This window comes from Poecilia mexicana, unplaced genomic scaffold (assembly GCF_051168715.1).
Source record: "Poecilia mexicana isolate PSO_F unplaced genomic scaffold, ASM5116871v1 scaffold_5, whole genome shotgun sequence".
Lineage (NCBI taxonomy): Eukaryota > Metazoa > Chordata > Actinopteri > Cyprinodontiformes > Poeciliidae > Poecilia > Poecilia mexicana.
This window is the reverse complement of record NW_028263374.1, coordinates 32,434,644-32,460,167: the sequence shown is the minus strand read 5'-3', so window position 1 is coordinate 32,460,167 and position 25,524 is coordinate 32,434,644. Positions and strand designations below refer to the sequence as shown.

At 42.0% G+C, this 25,524-nt stretch overlaps 1 protein-coding gene across 1 annotated transcript; it reads right to left on the bottom strand.

Annotated features, from left to right (window-relative positions):
* Positions 1 to 8,419: 8,419 nt before the first annotated feature.
* On the bottom strand, positions 8,420 to 17,737 carry LOC106905467 (uncharacterized). The gene is made up of 3 exons (XM_014970329.2): positions 17,644 to 17,737; positions 17,347 to 17,440; positions 8,420 to 13,024 (listed from the first exon to the last, which is right to left on the bottom strand). The coding sequence occupies exons 2-3, from the start codon at positions 17,438 to 17,440 to the stop codon at positions 9,417 to 9,419; spliced, it is 3,702 nt and encodes a 1,233-aa protein (XP_014825815.2). The 5' UTR covers positions 17,644 to 17,737; the 3' UTR covers positions 8,420 to 9,416.
* Positions 17,738 to 25,524: the final 7,787 nt, after the last annotated feature.

Here is a 25,524-nt window from a genome sequence, read left to right as displayed (position 1 = left end):
TGGGCCTGACATTTGCTCACCCAAAGACAGTGGGCCTGACATTTGCTCACCCAAAGACAGTGGGCCTGACATTTGCTCACCCTAAGACAGTGGGCCTGACATTTGCTCACCCAAAGACAGTGGGCCTGACATTTGCTCACCCAAAGACAGTGGGTGAGCAAAAGACAGTGGGCCTGACATTTGCTCACCCAAAGACAGTCGGGCTGACATTTGCTCACCCAAAGACAGTCGACCTGACATTTGCTCACCCAAAGACAGTGGTTGAGTAAAAGACAGTCGGCCTGACATTTGCTCACCCAAAGACAGTCGGCCTGACATTTGCTCACCCAAAGACAGTCGGCCTGACATTTGCTCACCCAAAGACGGTGGGCCTGACATTTGCTCACCCAAAGACAGTGGGCCTGACATTTGCTCACCCAAAGACAGTGGGCCTGACATTTGCTCACCCAAAGACAGTGGGCCTGACATTTGCTCACCCAAAGACAGTCGGCCTGACATTTGCTCACCCAAAGACAGTGGGCCTGACATTTGCTCACCCAAAGACAGTCGGCCTGACATTTGCTCACCCAAAAACAGTGGGCCTGACATTTGCTCACCCAAAGACAGTGGGCCTGACATTTGCTCACCCAAAGACAGTCGGCCTGACATTTGCTCACCCAAAGACAGTGGGCCTGACATTTGCTCACCCAAAGACAGTGGGCCTGACATTTGCTCACCCAAAGACAGTGGGCCTGACATTTGCTCACCCAAAGACAGTGGGCCTGACATTTGCTCACCCAAAGACAGTCGGCCTGACATTTGCTCACCCAAAGACAGTGGGCCTGACATTTGCTCACCCAAAGACAGTCGGCCTGACATTTGCTCACCCAAAGACAGTGGGCCTGACATTTGCTCACCCAAACACAGTGGGCCTGACATTTGCTCACCCAAAGACAGTGGGTGAGCAAAAGACAGTCGGCCTGACATTTGCTCACCCAAAGACAGTGGGCCTGACATTTGCTCACCCAAAGACAGTCGACCTGACATTTGCTCACCCAAAGACAGTGGTTGAGTAAAAGACAGTCGGCCTGACATTTGCTCACCCAAAGACAGTCGGCCTGACATTTGCTCACCCAAAGACAGTCAGCCTGACATTTGCTCACCCAAAGACAGTGGGCCTGACATTTGCTCACCCAAAGACAGTGGGCCTGACATTTGATCACCCAAAGACAGTCGGCCTGACATTTGCTCACCCAAAGACAGTGGGCCTGACATTTGCTCACCCAAAGACAGTGGGCCTGACATTTGCTCACCCAAAGACAGTGGGACTGACATTTGCTCACCCAAAGACAGTGGGCCTGACATTTGCTCACCCAAAGACAGTCGGCCTGACATTTGCTCACCCAAAGACAGTGGGCCTGACATTTGCTCACCCAAAGACAGTCGGCCTGACATTTGCTCACCCAAAGACAGTGGGCCTGACATTTGCTCACCCAAAGACAGTGGGCCTGACATTTGCTCACCCAAAGACAGTGGGTGAGCAAAAGACAGTCGGCCTGACATTTGCTCACCCAAAGACAGTGGGCCTGACATTTGCTCACCCAAAGACAGTGGGCCTGACATTTGCTCACCCAAAGACAGTGGGTGAGCAAAAGACAGTCGGCCTGACATTTGCTCACCCAAAGACAGTCGGCCTGACATTTGCTCACCCAAAGACAGTCGGCCTGACATTTGCTCACCCAAAGACAGTGGGCCTGACATTTGCTCACCCAAAGACAGTGGGCCTGACATTTGCTCACCCAAAGACAGTCGACCTGACATTTGCTCACACAAAGACAGTGGTTGAGTAAAAGACAGTTGGCCTGACATTTGCTCACCCAAAGACAGTCGGCTTGACATTTGCTCACCCAAAGACAGTCGGCCTGACATTTGCTCACCCAAAGACAGTGGGCCTGACATTTGCTCACCCAAAGACAGTGGGCCTGACATTTGCTCACCCAAAGACAGTGGGCCTGACATTTGCTCACCCAAAGACAGTGGGCCTGACATTTGCTCACCCAAAGACAGTGGGCCTGACATTTGCTCACCCAAAGACAGTGGGTGAGCAAAAGACAGTCGGCCTGACATTTGCTCACCCAAAGACAGTCGGCCTGACATTTGCTCACCCAAAGACAGTCAGCCTGACATTTGCTCACCCAAAGACAGTGGGCCTGACATTTGCTCACCCAAAGACAGTGGGCCTGACATTTGCTCACCCAAAGACAGTCGACCTGACATTTGCTCACACAAAGACAGTGGTTGAGTAAAAGACAGTCGGCCTGACATTTGCTCACCCAAAGACAGTCGGCTTGACATTTGCTCACCCAAAGACAGTCGGCCTGACATTTGCTCACCCAAAGACAGTGGGCCTGACATTTGCTCACCCAAAGACAGTCGGCCTGACATTTGCTCACCCAAAGACAGTGGGCCTGACATTTGCTCACCCAAAGACAGTCGACCTGACATTTGCTCACACAAAGACAGTGGTTGAGTAAAAGACAGTCGGCCTGACATTTGCTCACCCAAAGACAGTCGGCCTGACATTTGCTCACCCAAAGACAGTCGGCCTGACATTTGCTCACCCAAAGACAGTGGGCCTGACATTTGCTCACCCAAAGACAGTCGGCCTGACATTTGCTCACCCAAAGACAGTGGGCCTGACATTTGCTCACCCAAAGACAGTGGGCCTGACATTTGCTCACCCAAAGACAGTCGACCTGACATTTGCTCACCCAAAGACAGTGGTTGAGTAAAAGACAGTCGGCCTGACATTTGCTCACCCAAAGACAGTGGGCCTGACATTTGCTCACCCAAAGACAGTGGGCCTGACATTTGCTCACCCAAAGACAGTGGGTGAGCAAAAGACAGTGGGCCTGACATTTGCTCACCCAAAGACAGTGGGCCTGACATTTGCTCCCCCAAAGACAGTGGGCCTGACATTTGCTCACCCAAAGACAGTGGGCCTGACATTTGCTCACCCAAAGACAGTCGGCCTGACATTTGCTCACCCAAAGACAGTGGGCCTGACATTTGCTCACCCAAAGACAGTGGGCCTGACATTTGCTCACCCAAAGACAGTGGGTGAGCAAAAGACAGTCGGCCTGACATTTGCTCACCCAAAGACAGTCGGCCTGACATTTGCTCACCCAAAGACAGTCGGCCTGACATTTGCTCACCCAAAGACAGTGGGCCTGACATTTGCTCACCCAAAGACAGTGGGCCTGACATTTGCTCACCCAAAGACAGTCGACCTGACATTTGCTCACACAAAGACAGTGGTTGAGTAAAAGACAGTTGGCCTGACATTTGCTCACCCAAAGACAGTCGGCTTGACATTTGCTCACCCAAAGACAGTCGGCCTGACATTTGCTCACCCAAAGACAGTGGGCCTGACATTTGCTCACCCAAAGACAGTGGGCCTGACATTTGCTCACCCAAAGACAGTGGGCCTGACATTTGCTCACCCAAAGACAGTGGGCCTGACATTTGCTCACCCAAAGACAGTGGGCCTGACATTTGCTCACCCAAAGACAGTGGGTGAGCAAAAGACAGTCGGCCTGACATTTGCTCACCCAAAGACAGTCGGCCTGACATTTGCTCACCCAAAGACAGTCAGCCTGACATTTGCTCACCCAAAGACAGTGGGCCTGACATTTGCTCACCCAAAGACAGTGGGCCTGACATTTGCTCACCCAAAGACAGTCGACCTGACATTTGCTCACACAAAGACAGTGGTTGAGTAAAAGACAGTCGGCCTGACATTTGCTCACCCAAAGACAGTCGGCTTGACATTTGCTCACCCAAAGACAGTCGGCCTGACATTTGCTCACCCAAAGACAGTGGGCCTGACATTTGCTCACCCAAAGACAGTCGGCCTGACATTTGCTCACCCAAAGACAGTGGGCCTGACATTTGCTCACCCAAAGACAGTGGGCCTGACATTTGCTCACCCAAAGACAGTGGGTGAGCAAAAGACAGTGGGCCTGACATTTGCTCACCCAAAGACAGTGGGCCTGACATTTGCTCACCCAAAGACAGTGGGCCTGACATTTGCTCACCCAAAGACAGTCGACCTGACATTTGCTCACCCAAAGACAGTGGTTGAGTAAAAGACAGTCGGCCTGACATTTGCTCACCCAAAGACAGTGGGCCTGACATTTGCTCACCCAAAGACAGTCGGCCTGACATTTGCTCACCCAAAGACAGTGGGCCTGACATTTGCTCACCCAAAGACAGTGGGCCTGACATTTGCTCACCCAAAGACAGTCGGCCTGACATTTGCTCACCCAAAGACAGTGGGCCTGACATTTGCTCACCCAAAGACAGTGGGCCTGACATTTGCTCACCCAAAGACAGTGGGCCTGACATTTGCTCACCCAAAGACAGTGGGCCTGACATTTGCTCACCCAAAGACAGTGGGTGAGCAAAAGACAGTCGGCCTGACATTTGCTCACCCAAAGACAGTCGGCCTGACATTTGCTCACCCAAAGACAGTCGGCCTGACATTTGCTCACCCAAAGACAGTGGGCCTGACATTTGCTCACCCAAAGACAGTGGGCCTGACATTTGCTCACCCAAAGACAGTCGACCTGACATTTGCTCACACAAAGACAGTGGTTGAGTAAAAGACAGTTGGCCTGACATTTGCTCACCCAAAGACAGTCGGCTTGACATTTGCTCACCCAAAGACAGTCGGCCTGACATTTGCTCACCCAAAGACAGTGGGCCTGACATTTGCTCACCCAAAGACAGTGGGCCTGACATTTGCTCACCCAAAGACAGTCGGCCTGACATTTGCTCACCCAAAGACAGTGGGCCTGACATTTGCTCACCCAAAGACAGTGGGCCTGACATTTGCTCACCCAAAGACAGTGGGCCTGACATTTGCTCACCCAAAGACAGTGGGCCTGACATTTGCTCACCCAAAGACAGTGGGTGAGCAAAAGACAGTCGGCCTGACATTTGCTCACCCAAAGACAGTCGGCCTGACATTTGCTCACCCAAAGACAGTCGGCCTGACATTTGCTCACCCAAAGACAGTGGGCCTGACATTTGCTCACCCAAAGACAGTGGGCCTGACATTTGCTCACCCAAAGACAGTCGACCTGACATTTGCTCACACAAAGACAGTGGTTGAGTAAAAGACAGTCGGCCTGACATTTGCTCACCCAAAGACAGTCGGCTTGACATTTGCTCACCCAAAGACAGTCGGCCTGACATTTGCTCACCCAAAGACAGTGGGCCTGACATTTGCTCACCCAAAGACAGTGGGCCTGACATTTGCTCACCCAAAGACAGTCGGCCTGACATTTGCTCACCCAAAGACAGTGGGCCTGACATTTGCTCACCCAAAGACAGTGGGCCTGACATTTGCTCACCCAAAGACAGTGGGCCTGACATTTGCTCACCCAAAGACAGTGGGCCTGACATTTGCTGACCCAAAGACAGTCGGCCTGACATTTGCTCACCCAAAGACAGTGGGCCTGACATTTGCTCACCCAAAGACAGTGGGCCTGACATTTGCTCAGCCAAAGACAGTGGGTGAGCAAAAGACAGTGGGCCTGACATTTGCTCACCCAAAGACAGTCGACCTGACATTTGCTCACCCAAAGACAGTGGGTGAGCAAAAGACAGTCGGCCTGACATTTGCTCACCCAAAGACAGTCGGCCTGACATTTGCTCACCCAAAGACAGTCGGCCTGACATTTGCTCACCCAAAGACAGTGGGCCTGACATTTGCTCACCCAAAGACAGTCGACCTGACATTTGCTCACACAAAGACAGTGGTTGAGTAAAAGACAGTCGGCCTGACATTTGCTCACCCAAAGACAGTCGGCTTGACATTTGCTCACCCAAAGACAGTGGGCCTGACATTTGCTCACCCAAAGACAGTGGGCCTGACATTTGCTCACCCAAAGACAGTGGGCCTGACATTTGCTCACCCAAAGACAGTCGGCCTGACATTTGCTCACCCAAAGACAGTGGGCCTGACATTTGCTCACCCAAAGACAGTGGGCCTGACATTTGCTCACCCAAAGACAGTGGGCCTGACATTTGCTCACCCAAAGACAGTGGGCCTGACATTTGCTGACCCAAAGACAGTCGGCCTGACATTTGCTCACCCAAAGACAGTGGGCCTGACATTTGCTCACCCAAAGACAGTGGGTGAGCAAAAGACAGTGGGCCTGACATTTGCTCACCCAAAGACAGTGGGCCTGACATTTGCTCACCCAAAGACAGTGGGCCTGACATTTGCTCACCCAAAGACAGTCGACCTGACATTTGCTCACCCAAAGACAGTGGTTGAGTAAAAGACAGTCGGCCTGACATTTGCTCACCCAAAGACAGTGGGCCTGACATTTGCTCACCCAAAGACAGTCGGCCTGACATTTGCTCACCCAAAGACAGTGGGCCTGACATTTGCTCACCCAAAGACAGTGGGCCTGACATTTGCTCACCCAAAGACAGTCGGCCTGACATTTGCTCACCCAAAGACAGTGGGCCTGACATTTGCTCACCCATAGACAGTGGGCCTGACATTTGCTCACCCAAAGACAGTGGGCCTGACATTTGCTCACCCAAAGACAGTGGGCCTGACATTTGCTCACCCAAAGACAGTGGGTGAGCAAAAGACAGTCGGCCTGACATTTGCTCACCCAAAGACAGTCGGCCTGACATTTGCTCACCCAAAGACAGTCGGCCTGACATTTGCTCACCCAAAGACAGTGGGCCTGACATTTGCTCACCCAAAGACAGTGGGCCTGACATTTGCTCACCCAAAGACAGTCGACCTGACATTTGCTCACACAAAGACAGTCGGCCTGACATTTGCTCACCCAAAGACAGTGGGCCTGACATTTGCTCACCCAAAGACAGTGGGCCTGACATTTGCTCACCCAAAGACAGTGGGTGAGCAAAAGACAGTCGGCCTGACATTTGCTCACCCAAAGACAGTGGGCCTGACATTTGCTCACCCAAAGACAGTGGGCCTGACATTTGCTCACCCAAAGACAGTCGACCTGACATTTGCTCACACAAAGACAGTGGTTGAGTAAAAGACAGTCGGCCTGACATTTGCTCACCCAAAGACAGTCGGCTTGACATTTGCTCACCCAAAGACAGTCGGCCTGACATTTGCTCACCCAAAGACAGTGGGCCTGACATTTGCTCACCCAAAGACAGTGGGCCTGACATTTGCTCACCCAAAGACAGTGGGCCTGACATTTGCTCACCCAAAGACAGTGGGCCTGACATTTGCTCACCACGCGAGTGGATTTATCATTAGAATTTTTTGTTTTGTTTATAATTTCTTTGATTAGGAATTCACATAAATAGTTAATTAATTTCAGGTTGGGATGTGGGTATTTCACGGTATAAATAGGTGGGTCTTAGGTAGCTTATTATGCACGTGGTGGTCATAAGGTTTTTTACCAGCCAATCAGTCACATCGGTTTCTTTTGTCAGTCAGAGAACAGGTACAGGAATAGGAGCAGAAGCCTGTAACCCTTTTGCTTGAACTGCAAATAAAACCAAAGAACTATATTTTGACTTTTGATTCCCTTTTTGCTGCATAAACCAGAATCCACGGTGCATCAGGTGACTATTTGAGTTGGATTTACTTTTGTTTTGATCACCTTCGAGTTTTTTGATTTTTGAATTTAAGTTTGGGGACAAATGGTCACTACAGTTATAAACGAGCGATATTCATGGCAACATTCCTGACAGACAGTTTACCTCATTCAAACGAGTTTCTGACTCCGTCTGCTGCTGCCTTTACTCTGAGCCGCTGCAGCCTTTACTCTGCCCCTCAGAGGGGGGAGGGGCAGGAAGCGCTCTGCTCAATGCGCTGTTGTGCGCCTTCAAAATAAAAGCACGCGAGTGGAAGATTTTAAAATTCTTCACAACTGTGGTGAAATTATTGGGGGGGACGAATGTGACTCTCTCCAATATTGGAGGGGGGACATCTCCCCCCTCTAGCTTCCTACGCCTATGCAAGACGTTACACTAACTAAATGAACTTTAAAACAAAAGCTTAGTTATCAATCAATCAATCAAATTTTATTTGTATAGCACATTTCAGCAGCAAGGCATTTCAAAGTGCTTTACATAATTTTAAACAGTGAGAAAGAAAAAGAAAGTAATAAAAAGATAAAAAGAAAAGATGAAATCACAGCCTAACAGGACAAGGCCTCCAGCCTTGCAGCACCAGGCTCCGTCCGCCTGTTTCGCGAAAATTTTGCGCTAGGACTTTCGCTAGTTATGTAAAAATTAACTACAGATGCATCTTTTTTTTCTTTCTTTTTTTTGTACAGGTTAACAGTTTTACTTAACAATTTCACTTTCTACATTCAGGTTTTAATAGAGGAGTTTAAAGACACAAAGACAAAACTAAAAACACTAATGAGTTGAAACATTTATTATTTTAGCACAACTCTTAAAAGCACATTAAGTCACATTAAGTTTTTTCACATAAAAATCATCTACCTGAAATGTTTTACAAGTGTTTGCAAGTCTTTACCCTCCTTTAAGTCAAATTACAGCAAAAATATGACACTCAAATAAAGCCAAGAATATTATGTTGGTTAAAGTAATATCTGAACCCTAAATTATCTTAGCAAATGAGATAAAAAAAAACAAAAACAAACTAAAAGCAGAAAGCATCAACCCACATATAACAAGGCCTGCCTTCTGTAGACTCCAACAGCTTTAGCATATTGACTAGCATAAATCTGACAGTTGAGGCCTCACTGGGTGTGTGGCACATTTCCCAAACTGTTGACACTGTGTTGCTTTGTCACTTTCAGTGACATCTGCTGGATTTAGAAAGTCATTGCAGGCAAACTCAATAAAGACGGGAATGTTAACGGTTCATGCCCCTCATGCTAGACATGTTGGCACCTCAGAATTGTGGAAGAGCTCTGGTTACAGTTAGACAGCGCATCCTACTTTTCACCTACAATATAAATAAAAGTTAGTCCCTGTAAACTAATTCAAATATAATATAGAAAGGAACTGAAATAAGCCAAAAGAATAATTATCAAAAGTGGAAATGAGAATGAAATAATAGATCAAAATTATCCCACATGGGAGAAAATAATTTGGGGCATTCACATGCAAATGACAGGAACTGTAGCAGTCATGTGGTTTTCCTTAAAGTGATACACGCACTGACACAGGGTGCAATTCAGAGAGATTTCCTGATGTGTCAAAAAGAGTAATAAAAGAGTCAGACTGGCTTCCCCAAATTTATTTGATGCTGGTAAAATCATGTATGCAGGATTTATATTTCCTGTTTCAAACGAAACAAATTGCTTTGAGCAAAAACTAAGAGAGTAATAATAATTAAAATCTAAATGATTCTGAGGAGATCTGTTGAGATCTCACATCAAGCGACTGTATCAGTGGAGAGAATTTTCTCCTTTCTCCAATTTAGCCATGAACTCTGCTTTTTGTTTCACTTCCATCAGTGACTCAATTCGTTGTTTCCAGCCTGGTTTTCCCTCCTGTTTCTCTCCTTCAATCAGCTCATCAATGTACTCTGGAGTGGTGAGAGGATTGGGCCTCAGTGCTATCTCCTTCAGTCGGTTCAGACACTTTGCTGATTTGTCTATTAATTTATTCACCTCATTCTGCATGATACCATATTCAGCCTTTAGTTCTCTCATCAGGCCTTCAACAGTCATCTTCTGCCCTGTGGCCTTTTCATAGTTTTCTTTCAGGTCTGCGACTGTCCGTTTCTCTGTAACATCTTTGTATTTCCAAGCGTAGTTTTGGTTGAAATGAAGGTTCCAGTAACATTTCCCTGGACACACACGGCAGTATCCATATCTGTCCATCGCCACACATCCTCTTTTATCAGCATCATTTGATGTTTCACAAGGGTAATGACAGGTGACCTGACACTGCTGACAGTTCAGGGTGAAGTTCCCAGTACCAGAGACATCAACTTGTATATGTTTTTTCACAGTAACCTCAAACTCAAAGTCCTCATTTCTACTGATCTCGGCTTCAAGCTCTTTGATTTGTTCTCTCGTCTCTCTGATTTCCTCCATTTTGGCCAAACCAAGTTTAACCTGAAGCTGCAGATTCTCAACTGAAACCTCCAGCTGTTGTCTTTCTCTCAGGACCTCGTTTGTCAGTGTCAAACTTTTGGTTTCTATCTGATTTAGAGCAGCAAAAAACCTTTTCATGCTTTTTGTTCCCATGTTCCAAAACATCTGATCAAAGTTTCCATCATCATCACTCAGGGCATCTGCTGCAGAGGATTTATTGTCAGCAAACAGAGCAGAGTTGTTAAATTTGAAGTGAACTGGAAGACCATCTTCCCCTTTCGGACTTGGTACGCCTGAAGCGTTGATGGCTTCTAGAACTGGAGGCTTCTGACCGTCTGCAAAGGTCACCAGGATCCTGATGTTTTCTGCTATATCTTTGCCAAAGATGGAGAGAATGGAATCAAAGACATATTTCTGTGTTGGTGTTAAAGGTGTAATAGAAACAAAGCATACGGCATCAATCTCTGTGACCCCGTCTTTACTAGTGAAGAGGTTACGGATTTGCTCTGTGATCTCCCTGTCTCTGTCTATTCCTCTGGTGTCTCCAAAGCCTGGAGTGTCTATGATGGTCAGAGAAAAGGGAACCTCAAATCCGTCCCTGTGGTTGAGTTTGTACACAGTGACCTCAGAGGTCTGACTGTGAGCTTGGGATTTTGTTGGACCATCATCCACTAAGCTGAACCGATACGAGTCTGACCATTTAACACCTAGAATGTAATTTATCATCCCATTGATGAGGGTTGACTTCCCAGCACCTGTAGCTCCAAGAACCATGATGGTACGACTTTGTTTGGGAGCAACTTTGCTGAGTTCTCCAAATTTGAAGAACCTGCATCCCTTTATTCTGATGCTCTCCTCCTTCAAAGGAACTCTATAAACAGGCAGCGGTCCGAACTGTGGCTCCAGCTTTGTGCTCTCAGCTTTAACAGCATCAGGAAGCATGTTTGTCTTTGTTGTATGAACCTGAACAATCTTGCTTTCCTTGCTTCTGCCGGCTCCTCCACAGTCACATGTGATCCTGACTGCATATTGAGTTTCTGACTGAAGTCCTGAAATGATGGCCTTTTCACCTGTTGACCTTGTTTGGTTCCAGATGAGATCTTCTACTTTTGAACTATCGGCTCTGCTTGCATATTCCACCATGTAGCTCAGGATCTGAACATCTGGTCTGAGCTCAGCAGGTTTCTCCCAACTCACTGATATCTCAGAAGAGTTTGGTTCACCTTGAGGTTCTCCAGGAGGGCTGCAGGGTAAAGTTTTCATGGGATCATTGATTACATTGGCCGGTCCAACACCTGCTGAGGTCACAGCTCTGCATCTGAACACGTACTCTGTGTTTGGCTGCAGGTGGGTCACTGTGATTTCTCCAGATTTTGGTTCAACCTGTTGTGTCCATCTATCTTGTCCTCTGACACAGAACTCCACAGAGTAGGAGGTGACGCTCTCTGCTCCAAACCTGGGAGGAGAAACCTTCAGAGTCACACTGCTGTGGGTTATATCAGCAGCTGTCACAGTTTCAGGCTTTGAAGGAGGCTCAAAGTTCTTACTGACAGGGAAGCCATCTTCATAAAGGTAGATGGTTGAACCTTCATGTTTCTCATCTGTTAGACCGACTGCCAGGAATGTTGAGCTCTTGGTCTCAGTGTTGGCCTCTGCAAAATCACTGAAGAGTTTTACTTTTGTTCTCATTTCATCTGCCAAGTTGTTGGAGAGATACCATTGTTCCTTCTCAATATCATAACTGTGTGAATCTTCTGACTTGGTTCTGCCTTTGAGGTAGTTCAGCAAAGCAGAGAGGTATGGCTCATCTCTGTCCAGTGAGCTGAAGACAAAACACAAAGCATGCTCTGCAGTGAGAAGTTCTTCATCAAAGATATCTGGAGACGGGATGATTTTGGTGTTCTTCATCATCCTGGTGTAGGATTTCAGAACATGTATTTCTCTCTTTTTGCAGTCAATCCAGTCATTGAGGCTTTTGCTGTTGAAAGGTGAGGAATGAATCTTCTTCAAGAAATCTGCGAGCTCAGACTCTTCTTCTCCTCCTCCTCGGATTGATGGGAGTTTCTTTGCTAGTGTTTGTTGAAATCCTAGCCTGAACTCAGAGCACATACTTTTAAAACGTTTAAGTTTTTTGTTAATCTGTGGAAACTGCTGAGTTGTTGTGTTTTTCATTGCATCATTGCACCTTATTTCCAGGTCACTGAGCTCCTCCAGGACACTTTGTACATCCTGAACTAACCTAACACTTATTTCACGGACAAGTTTAGCTGCAGAAGAATCTAAGTTGGTCAGAGGCAGCATCCAGACCTTGATTGGTACGGCATTTTCTCCACTGGCTCCCAGCAGCTTGGGCAGGCTTTGGTAGACTGCTACTGCATCCTGGAAGGTGGTTGGAGTTTCCTCAAGCAGGAAGTCTCCATGAAACTTACAGGAGAATTTCTGGATTTTTTCCTTATCCTTATCTTCCAGGTGTAAGGAGCCTTCCCCTTCAATAGATAGTTTTGGAATCTTCTCAATCAAAACTTTCAAGTTGCCCTGAATGTCTTGGTGACTTTCTGTCTCTGATTTTTCTTGATCAAAGACAAAAAATGCTTGAGCTCCATACAAAATGCCTGTGACCACATGTGTTGCTATTTTGTTCTCAAAAACATATGGATGCTTCACGTTGCCTCTTCCAAGGTGATTCATTGATAATTCTTGGAACTTTGTGGTAACTTTGTACTTCAGTGTTACTCTGGCTTGAGTTTTGGATGTCATCTGATCATTGAGGTATTTGGCTGATCCTTCAACTTTAACTAGGCCACCTAAAAAACTTGCTTTTAAAGATGCTTCAACATCCAGGGCTGAAGATTTGTCCTCAATAGATTCAGAAGCAACTATCTCAAATTCACTGTTTGGTTGTGGGGTTTCTCTTTTGTCTTTCTCCAATTCTTCACAGTCCCAGAGTGTTAGTCCTGTAGAAACAGAGAAAATATTCAAATTTGGGGATTTCAGAGGCAATTTATAGATTCAAATCATTGATGGTTACCATTAAGAAACAGTCATTTCACAGTCTTTTAAATGATTATTCCATTTTTAGCAACTACATTTTTTTTTACAAATACCATTGTATCAGTTTTTCATAACGGTATCAAGTACAAAGCTTTAGAAGAAGGCAAAATGTCATGTGGTTTGTCTTATAGGATAGACCTAGGACCCTGAAAATATCTATGAAAAACGAAATAAATCAAAACTAACAAAAATCACTGGAACCAGGGAAAAACAAATAATAATCAAAAAAGGCATCAAGCAAGGAGACACAAGGAGAACACAGAAAAGCACAGAGAAATGATGGCAGTTGACGAGAGGAACCAGCCAGGAGTGACTGAGAATGAGAAGCTTAAATACTGGGGAGGTTAAATGCTGAACAAAAGACCAGGGGCTTCATGCACAAAGCTGCATGCACACAAAAAATGTGCTGTTCCATATTTTACGCAAAACTCGGCATGTCTAAAGACTAACTTTGCGTCAAGGTTTGCATAAATATACAAACACTTTTTCGCTGCCGTGAAAATGTGCGGTGGACATCAAACCACAAAGCGTCAAAACTCCCCTAAATACACTGAAATCTGACTACATTCTGTGTCATTTAGACCAAGAAGCATCAAACCCGATGTTTTTCATGATTTTAATATTTTATTGTTTGATCGTAAATGATGAATCTGAACTGCATTTATCCTCAGACAATAAGCTAACACGCACAGAAAATAAAGAAAATAAAAATGAAAGGATGTGAAAACCTCACTCAAATGTAAATAGTACTTTTCCTCAGTTTTTGTCTCATAAAGATGTAACTCATTGGTCTGTGTGGTAATTTAATTCTCACTAAAATAAGAAAACAGGGTTGGATCAACAGATTAACTCAAATCTGCTGATTACAAATAATCAACAGGTTTGATTATTTTTAAAGTGATCAAGGTGTGTATGCAATTACACGTATATAAGTAGCTGCGCAAAGGTGAGCTGCGTAATTGTGGAGCTTTGGCTCTGATGGAGAACATCGCCAAAGGAAGAATTTAGAGGGAGCGAATGATCAGAGATCATATTGATCTATTGGGAAATGATGATGATGGTTTATTAGTGTTTAGATTAATCCAGACTGATCATCCTGGATCTCTGAGCAAAACTTAAAGAAGGAGCTGTGTGGTACCGGTACCGGTCCAGCTGCAGCCATCCTTCAGTCGAGCTTTGCGAATGAACCTTATGGACATAAAGTATCTTTATTCTGCAAATATACAACGATTCTACTATTTAGAATAAACGTCCACATTCCCACTCAAAGACCCTCTGACTCTCTGTCTGTCTTTAAACCCTGGCTGAACGTTTTGCTTCTGTTTTAACAGGCATTTTCACCATCTCTTTATATTTCATTTGGATTTTATGTCTTTTCTTTAAAATGTATCATTTTTATTTGTGTGAGGTGACCTTATGTGTCCTGAAAACACCTTTTAAATAACATATACAATTATTCTTATTATAAATACTCATACTGCTACAAACAAGGACGTCGCCATGGTTACTGCTTCAATCGGTGGCAGACTTCCAGGTATTTATACAAATTTATATTAATATGTATTTATGGGTGGCAGTGTTGTGGTACTCGAAATTGGTCTTGGTCTCGATACCGGTCTTAAGACCATTTTTTGATGGTCTTGGTCTCATCTCGGACTCGACCGCATTTGGTCTCGGTCTTGTCTCGGTCTCTGAGGACTCGGCATTTTATTTCAAGACCAGTCGAGACCGCAACTGTGAAAATATCACTAAACGTACAGCATACTGTCCAGTTTATTTGTTAACATCTTTGTTTTCAGTGGATGCAAAATGCACCAATTAAAATCCAAGCAACTATGTGTTTCTGTTACTCCCCCCTCCTCTACCCGTCCCCACCTTCCACTCGCGCGCCGCGCTCTGAGACATGCGCAGTGGTTTTCTCTCAGCGGCAGAAGATGTTTGTCTAATTGTCAGTAATATAATAGCGCTGCAAAAATAGTAAGAAATCCGATGGCCACAGCTAACTCAGTAGCGCTTCGCTTTCACAGACGGTGGAGACAACGTCTAACTTTTTTGTCACTTAGAAAAGTAGCTCAAAGAAGGTAAGCCCCGTTAACGTGATGTTAGCAAAGCTAGCTGTACAGAGACACATAAGAATTTGTTTTGAAAAATGTTGTCACTCACTGCGCTGAATTACTGTGCGGAGGTGTAGACTGACTTGTCGCATATATGTGACAACGCTGTGTCCAAAAGTCTGCAATATAGTGATGTGACATTCAGGAACAGTCGATTCATCTGCTCGTCTCTTTACTTATTAGATAGGACTGGAGTGTCACTGAGAGCCGTTGTTCTATCAGATAGCCATACGCTGTCAGGATAGCATACATGCAGTGAGTAGCATGCCTGCGCATTAAGAAGTCCGACGGTCAGTGGAGTTGTCAGTTCACCATATGCAGCAAGTTATGACGAAAATAAGTCATTAAATTGTTTTAAATGATAACTATATAGATATACATGTGTTGTCATGGTTTCAACGTGTATTTAAAGCAGGTCTGGCTGCAGCTGGAGTCAGCTACAACACACGCCCATGTAAAACTTACTTAACCGCTGAGTCATGATGCCATACAACTGTTAATAACCAAGTGTATGACGATCTACGTCATGATTCTGTGTTGCTGATTAAATGAAATCTTATGGTAATGACGTGTCTGACAGATATTGCTGATGTTATATCACTGTCAGAATAGCATACATGCAGTGAGTACCATGCCTGCGCATTAAGAAGTACGACCGTCAGTGGAGTTGTCAGTTCAGTATACGCAACAAGTTATGATGAAAATAAGTCATTAAATTGTTTATAATATGACATAATATGATAACTAGATAGATATACATGCGTTGTCATGGTTTCAAAGTGTATTTAAAGCAGGTCTGGCTGCAGCTGGATGCCATACAACTGTTAATAACTGTTAATAATGATCTACGTCATGATTCTATGTTGCTGATTAAATAAAATCATATGGTAATGACAGCGTATGCATGTCTGAGCTAAGCGTACGACTATCTGACAACGTATGCTGATCTGACAGAACACCGTGAGTTTGTGCTAAGCGTATGACGACCTGACAGAACAGCCGTTCTTTGTTCTTGTAATGCTCTGTGTACACGGCATCATTATTTTATTTAATTATGTACGTTGATATTTAAATTAAATAACTAAAACACAAGAACGAAAGAGCACGCAGAGCATGTACATTGCTCTTTGATTGTTTTTGTTCAAAGTGGCAGCTGTAATGTCTGCCATGGTGTCAGACTACCTGGCTTCATGTACTGGGATAGAGAGTGAAAACAGTCACGATGAGCGCCTTCTGTTTGGTTACTTCTTGCTTGTTGCTCCTTGGTCAGTGTTCATGGTTGAGCATTATTTACCATCAGGGCATTGACTCAATTGCTATGTTTAATGGTGCAGACAGTGGTGGTTTCTTATATGAGCAATATGGGCAAATGTCCAGGGTGTTATGTTTTCACGAGACCATCACACATTGTAGCACAGAAATGGAATATTTAATATTGGTAAAATATATTAAGTATTTAATATCTAGGTGTTTTTATGGGAATATGGATCTTTCAGATTATTTTGAGAAGCAATTTCGATCATATTTTACATTTCATTGTATCATGTAGCACGGGCCGCTGGTCTTGGTCTTGACTCGGTCTCGGGTTAGGTGGTCTTGACCACAACACTGATGGTTGGCGACATTGCAGAGAGTAGCTGCACTCCATTTCCCGTAAATTAGGATTTATAACGGAAAGGTGTGCGTGCGCACGGCTTTATGTATCCAATTTTGTTTTGTGCGCCGAACTTTTCTAAATTTTTCCGTACGCCAGGTTTTAGTGAGAAAACTGTGCAGTCTTTAATGCATGAGGGCGAAGACTAATGAGTTGGAAATGAGGCACGGTTCTTCCTTACCCGATGGAAAAATTTCCAGTTCTTAGCACATGCCAACCAGTTACACCTGGCAGCCACACCCTCAAAAGACAACAACCTCAGAACTTAAAAAAAGTTTAAAACAATAAACAAAAACCACGTAACTCATAACTAAACAGTTAAAATAAAATGACAAAAGAAGGATTAAAAAATAGAAAAAGAATGAACAAAAAAACAATTCTCTTCCACTACAGTCCTGTTCTCTCACAAAAACAGGTAAAATAAATAATTTAAAAATAACACAATGTGAATCCTTACCGGGAATGATTGTGTCCCGGCGGAGGTCGTACAGCATCCCGAGTCTGAACGGTCGGCCCAGAGTCGCCACCTCGATCACTTCCTCAGACGCCATCTTGTTTTGTAAATCATAAAAGAGAAACATTACGGGTCAGAACAATCTGATAACTGTTTACAAACATTGAGAATAATCTGATCGAACAGTGTTCAAAAATCTATAACAAGAATAACATTACTGATGAGAAGAAGAGAGTGGGCAGTGTTTAAAAGACACCAACATATGGGACTGGATAGAGAAAGGAGAAAACCGTTACTCACTGCAGAAATATACCAGAGCCTTGTGACAGAAGTTTCATTTTCAAACTTTCATTTTCAGCGAGGGAGACACTCCTCATGTTTACTAAGGCTGCGTTGTTAAAGGGAAAGCAGCTCATTTCCCCTAAATGGTGACCAACACAATGAACTGCAGGAATCTAAGGAAGGCCATTCAAGTCAACTATATATGATTTTTTAACACTCAACAACACATTGTCTGCGTATGGTTAACATGTTATTGTCATGTTGATGCATTTTTAATATTTTAACTTTATGTTGTTAATAATAAGTTAATTGCATCTGATTTGGAGCCATTTGGTCACTTGTCCAGTAAAAGTCCATTATTATACAAAATTCCCATTTTGCATGTTTTCATCCTTCCATTTGAGTATGTCCTAATTCTAGCAGTAGGAAAACAAAAACACCCAGCCGTTTTTGTAAATAAGTATATGCTCTGCTGGTGTCTGCAAAATAACCTGTTTCAAAAACCTCTAAATTGATGTGTTACAATGTTTTTTTGTCTGGCAACCTCAAGCCCAGCCCTATTCCTCACCAGGCCACCCAGCTGGAGCTCCACCTACGAGAGACTGCTAAATTTATTCTGTTGGATTTAAGCTGCAAAATGGCTGCTGGAAAAGGAAACTATTATACTGTTGGCTGCAATACATAGCATGTGTCCATGTATTTTCTCCCAGTCCCAGACAACAAAACAGCATGGCTACATTTTATTCCTGCCTCCAGTGTCCCTGCGATGTTACCAAATTGTGCAGTATGTGCAACTCAGTTTATGAAGCAGTTCTTTGAGAACAACCAAAAGAACACGACAAGATTAGCCAAAATACTTGGACTGAAAGAAATGTCTGTTCCTATTGTTCAAATGGCATTGTTGCTCAGCATGAACCTGATTTGTCAGTTAGCTTAAAGCTAATGCTGAGCAATAGCCTGTGCTAGTCCTGTTCCTCAGGTTATGTTACAATACCTGAGCATTTACTGAAAGTGATAATCTACATTGAGAATGTGCAGTGTTTGTGAAAACATGGCGATTATCGGACATTACCAACATCTTGTTTTACATGTTGAGAGAAGTGTTTCTCCTCTGACCTCTCAAATATAGATTTTAAAAAAAGATCTAATTCTCAGACTTTGTCCTTTGTCCTATTTTTTAAACATACCACTCTTTTAGAGAGCAAGATGGATGTTTACTTCCATTTTAAAATTTAAAAATATCAAAATGATGTTTTTCCACTTGCATGCCTGTGTTACATTTAAGCTGAGTTACTACTGTATTTGCTATTACTCTGGAAATTTCTGTCTTGTTGTGGACCAGAGGCGAGCGATTTGTGTAAATATTATGAAATCTTATATGACCAATCTCTGGATTTTAACACACCTGCTAAGATTTTACTAATGTAAAAATACCTGATGTTCAGTAAAGGTCTAAAACAGATTAAATAAAATCACAGCTATATTTTTTATTCCAGAATAAGGGATTTTTTTTTATTATTACAACAATATGTACAACAAGTTACATAAACAGTAACTAGATGAACAAAGAGGCTTAAGGAAGATAACAGCAAAAATTATAAACAAGAAAGGAATACAAAAAGGAAGAGGTTACAAACAGGACAAGGTTAAATACAGTAGTTAGGACAAATTACATGAGAAATTCTTTACAAATAAAAAAACATCTTTCCAAAATATTTGAGTGTAAGAACAGTCCCAAAAAAGATGAGTGATAGTCTCCTCAGAATTGTGACAAAATGAACATAGAGGGTCTACATTAGGGTGATATTTAAATATTTTACTATTAACAGGATAACATCTATGTAGAATCTTTAGAGACACTTCTCGAATCTTATTAGTAATTAAATATTTCTTCAGCAATAACCAAACATCTTTCCAGCAAATACCATTAAATATATTGTTCCAAAAAAAAGTAGAAGCTGGTTTGCATATATGATCTCTTATAATGAGTTCTCTAATGCATTTGTTACTAGTCTTACTACTTAAAAATGGGTCTGAGTTACCAATGAATAATTGTTCTCTTAAGTAATCAGCATGGTATTGAACAGAGGATGACAGTAACATTTTCACCCCAGAAGGAATGGCATCAAAAACAATTGCAAATTCTTTAGGCAGTACAGGAAAATTATATGTGGTCAGAAATTCATCATAAGAGTAAGTATTACCTTCTTTGTTGAAAAGATGATGTACACAAACAATGCCTTTGTCAAACCATTTTTTAAGAAAAATAGATTTATGTTTATAGCAGATGTCTTTGTTATTCCAAATATAGTAGTTGTGTGGGGAAAAGTTATGTTTATGTATTAAATTCCAGCAAAGCAGTATCTGTTTATGGAAACTGGAAAGTTTAACTGGGATTTTTTCAATACTATAGTTACATCTTAAAAGAAAAGATAAACCACCTATAGCCTCAAATACATGTGTGGATATAAAGTTCCACAGAGAGTTTGGATTTAGAAGATACCTTTTAATCCACTTAATTTTAAAGGAAGAATTCAAAGTTTGAAAATCTAAAACATTAAATCCACCAGAGCTCAACTTGTTTATCATTACATTTTTCCTAATAAGATGAACCTTTTTCTTCCAAATAAAATCAAATAATATTTTATCTACTTTTGAACTGATCTCATTGGAAACCTCAAGTGCTGAACTAGCATATACCAAACTGGAGAGACCTTCAGCTTTAGACAGTAAGACCCAACCAGAGATAGATAAATCTCTCTGTAACCACATATTAAATTTCTTTTGGATTAAAGCAACAATGGGGTTAAAAATTTCAATTGACCTTTGGTTTTCTTCTTTCGTAATGGAGATACCAAGATATTTAACTTTATGTTTAACAGGGATTCCTGAGATTTCAGTTTCATAGCAGGTTTTTATAGGAAGCAATTCGCATTTAGAGAGATTAAGTTTGAGGCCAGATGCTGAAGAAAATTCATTAACCAGCTTAATAGCAATATTTATTTGAGAGCAATCTTTTAAAAATAGAGTCGTATCATCTGCCAGTTGACTCAAACAAATTTCTCTCTCTGCAATTTGAATACCCTTTAAGCCGCTGTTCTTTATGAAATTTGCTAATATTTGCATAGGTAGAAGAAACAAAAACGGTGAAATTGGACAACCTTGACGAATTCCACGCTCAATATTAAATCTACAGGTGGTTCCATGAGATAGTTTAACTGAACTGTTACCTAATGCATATAAAGTGCGAATTGACTTTTTAAACTGCTCACCGAAGCCAAAAAGGTCGAGTGTTTTAAACAGAAATTCGTGTTCCAGTGAATCAAAGGCTTTATGGAACTCCAGAAAAAGAATAAAACTGTTTTCTGATATTAGATCAGAGTAATCTAATAAATCTAAAACAAGTCTTATGTTATCAGTTATATATCGTCCAGCCATAAAGCCATTTTGCGTTTCTCCAATAATATCATTAAGTACAGATTTTAATTTATTAGCCAAACATAGAGCAAATATTTTATAATAATTATTTAATAAAGTGATAGGGCGCCAATTGTCTAAACTTAAAGCATCTTTTTGCGGTTTAGGAATTAATGTAATTACGCCTTGACGAAGTGTGGTCGGTAGTTGTTCTTTCAGTATACTTTCTGTAAAAACATTCAATAAAAAGGGAGGAAGTTGGGTAGAGAATAATTTATAAAATTCAGATGTTAGCCCATCAGTGCCTGGGGACTTGTTTAATTTAAGGTTTTTAATGGCATCCAAAATTTCTGTAAGCGTTATATGTGAATCACAGACTGACCTTTGGAGTTCTCCGATGGGTTTAACCTCACCAAGATTCTTAAAGAAATTATTCATTTGGGTACCAGAGATATTTGAGGTATATAACATTTTATAATAGTTTTCACAGATCTTGGATATCTCTCTTGGATCTCTTTATCTACAATATTACCATTTGAGGAGAGTTTATTTATATTATTTTTATTCTGTCTTTGTTTTTCTAGATTAAAACAATAACTGGAATTCTGCTCACCCACCTCTAACCATTTCGCTCTTGATTGAACAAATGCACCTTTAGCTTTATTTATGTACAATTGATCTAGTTTTAGTTGTAATGATAGGAGTTCTGCTTGCTGTGGTTCAGACAGGTTTTCTGGCAAAATGGATGATAGAGCAGTAAGGTTTGTTATTAAAGTGATTTCCTCTACATTTTTCCCTTTCTTTGTTTAGAACCAAATTCTATAAAATATTTTCTTAACTCAAATTTTAAAAGTTACCATTGTTTTTGATAATTACCTTCCTCTGTAGCAGTCCTAAAATATTCTAAAATTATATTTCTTATTTCCCTTAGAGTTTCATTTTGCAAGAGAGAATTATTAAGTTTCCAATAGGCTGGATATCTTTGAGTTGGTTTGTTTGGCGATAAATTTAAAGTTAATGCAATTGCTTTGTGGTCTGATAAGGGTGTCGGCATAATTTCTGTTTTACAGTTCAGTTGAGTAAGGGATTCTGAAATGAACCAAAAATCAATTCTAGATCGTAATGAACCGGCTCTGTTTGTCCATGTAAAGTCTCTTCTACCTGGATTATTAACTCTCCAAATATCAACAAGGCCTCTTTCATTTATGAAATCAGATAAGAAAGAACTACCTGTAATTTTTGTGGCTATCTATCAATTTTGTTGTCTATAGTACAATTAAAATCTCCACCCAGTATTATTTTAACTTCAGAGAACCTTTCAACAATACTATCAATCAAATTATTTAGCGTTTGAAATAATTCTTTGTTTTGTCTCGTGCTTGAGTAACCATAAATGTTTCCAAACAGAAAAAGTTGGTGACAATAACAGAAAACTATCAACATATAATGACCATTAGAGTCAGATTGAGTAAAAATAACTTTCTCATTAAATTTGTGCTTAAGAGTTAGTGTTCCAGCAGAATGGCTGTTTCCATGGGACATCCATAAATCCTCGCCCCATTGCGATTTCCAGAACTTGTAATCTTCATTAGACGAATGCGATTCCTGAACCAAGCAAAAGTCTGCGTCAAAGTTTTTTGTATAAAGAAAAACTGCCTTTCTTTTAATAATGTCTCTTAAGCCTTGAGCGTTAACTGAAATAAATTTTAGAGTAAAAATGTTTAATTGGAACGATAGAAAAAAAGTTAGAACAGTGACTTAACTCCTCTTAAGTTGGATGAAACAGCGGAGCTATTCTCCCTTTAGAACAAAATATCCATTAGAATATTTCTTTGTTTTCAACAAATGCTCTCCCTCCGACGAAATATGCCATCTTTTTCTCCTCCCTTGCCTTTTGGATGATGGGCCACAGCCGTTTTCTTTTGTCGCGATCCTCCGGGGTCAGGTCTTCCATGAAGCGCAGTTTCCTCTGAGTCAGGTAGTCCGCCTTTTTAGACATCTTCCACACGGCATCCCGGTAATGCCTCATAGCGAACTGGATCATGACATCCCTCGGTTGGGGTTGAGCCCTGGCAACATTTGATCTTCCGACCCTGTGCACTGAGTCGATTACATCCGAGAATTTTTCTTTGTGGCTTGGAACTATATTTTGACAGATGTCAATCACTTTCATCCTGAGCTCTTCCCCTTCAACCTCCGGCAAACCCCGCAAACGTAAGTTCCAGCGGCGTTTATAACGTGCCAACTTGATTCTCTAGAATTTTGATTTTTTCTTCCGCCTTATCAACCCTCTTTACTGTGGTATTCAATGTTTCTTTGATGTCTTGCAAATCAGCGGAGATAAATTCAACTGACCGCTTCAAATCATCCATAGATTTTTCAAGGGAAGATCCTTGCTTGCGTTAGCTCCTTCACGATATTGTCTGCCATTTCTTGCTCCATTTTACCTTTTTTGATGTTAGTGGATTTTGTAGGGGTAAGAGATGGGGGGTTATCACTCTTTCTCTTCGTCGAGGGATTGGTTGGCATTTCTATAAAAACCGATTTTCTAAAAAAAAAGTCTGGGAGAAAGTTCCGGTAGGCGCCTATCTTCTCACCGCCATTAGAGCCCAGAATAAAGGAATGGGGTATATGCCACGAGAGGTGGTGACGTATTTCCGTTTGAATTTATTCCACATAGGTTGGTTCTGGGTCCTTCTTGCTCCTATTGTTCTTGGCCGAAGCTGCAAGATCTGTACCATGAAAAAGACGCAAACTTAAAATGTCTGTGAGCTGCTGGTACAACAATCGAGTTTTGTGGTGTGCCGTTGTGTCCAGTAATTAGTCGGTACCATCCAGTGCTTAGTTTTTTAATTTTCCTGCTGATATCAAAGCGGCAGCGGACTGTAGCCAAAACTTAGCCACTACAGCTAACACGCGGTTTGTAGCTGCCTGCTGTTTCAAAGCTTGAGGATATTGAAGATCCAGCGTCAGAAATGGGAAGATGGGGGATATAAAGGTACGTGGTTCGTTCACTGGAATAATTTGTTGGAGGAAAATAATGCCGGAGGAAATCCACTGCTACGGAAACAGGCTGAGAACAGAGGCAGCGATTCGGCACAGGGTAAGTCAATACATGTGTTGATGCCGTTTGTGTTATACAGAGTATGAAATTATTTTTAGGCAACTCCTTAGCTTTTCTTTATATGACATATATAAAATACATTTAACATGCAGTCGGAGCGACGAGCCCCTCCGATACTGAGCAGGTAATTTAAGAACAGCCGAGAGCAGCAACGCTTCAGCCCGATCCAAACCACACAAGTAGTCAGATTAATGTCCAAAACCTTCGTTTACAGCAGTTTAAGTTTCACCGATCCACATGAAAAACCACAGAACAAATAGTACAAATCACGTATTTCCCAAATACCGAAAATATGATATCTACCTTTGCTGTTTCATAATTATAATCCACGTTAGAGTGAATTTTTCCATTGGCTGCTATAATCTGTTCTTGTAATTTCTATTTTTTTCCTCTGAGATTCTGCTTAGAAAATGAAGTTATGAAGTTACATTCTCCCGCTGCTTTTTTGTTTTTAAAATGGTAAATTTAGGTTTGCCTCGACTTTTATAAACTAATACCTCTTATATGCAAAATTTTTTGTATTGCTGTTGGTACAGATATCAGGCGAACACTGTGCTTTGCCTGCTAGTAGTTTCAATTAATTTCAGCTGCACACTTTCAAGAGTATTCAGATTTTAACATGCATTTTCTAAGTAGTAAATATTTATTTATTTATAATTTTATAGGCATCATTAATAGTCATGCAGCGACTGAGAGGCCACTGTTAACATACTGTTGCCTGCGCACCGGAAGTGTCTATGTGGCTAAAAAATGCGGAAGTGCTAAAACGGAAGTCCGTGGCATATACCCCATTGGACGAGATTTGGTGAATGTCAGTTTGAAAATTAAACAATCGCTTATTAGCTGGGAAACATTCTTTTCGTTAAGACCACATTACTGTATTAAACAAGTTTTGAGTGTTTCAGATGTAATATTCTAATTTAACTGTCATGTTTGCATTACTCTAAGTGGAAAATAATCATAATAAACAAAAATAATTAAAATAAGCTTGAAAGTGACGTAAGTAAAATAAAAGGTAAAACAGATAATTTAGTAAGCTAATGTTAATTTACCCACTTAGTATTATAAATAGACCTATATAAATTAGTTATTCTACTTTTTTTTCCTGTTAATTTCCTGTCACCGAACCAGTCCAGTTGGTGGCGGTAATGTGCCATGATTCCCAACCGCCATTAATCACAAGAAAAAGAAAAATAATTTGGCGCCTCAATCCACCTGTTGTAGTATCAGGCCGTTGTATGCATAGACATCAATACGTAGACGCCTCATGGAGCGCTGAGCCGTACGTAACTGCGTCCGCCATCTTGTATGTGGCAGCAGAGCGATCGGAGCTCTTAAGTCCTGTGCTGTGAGGACTT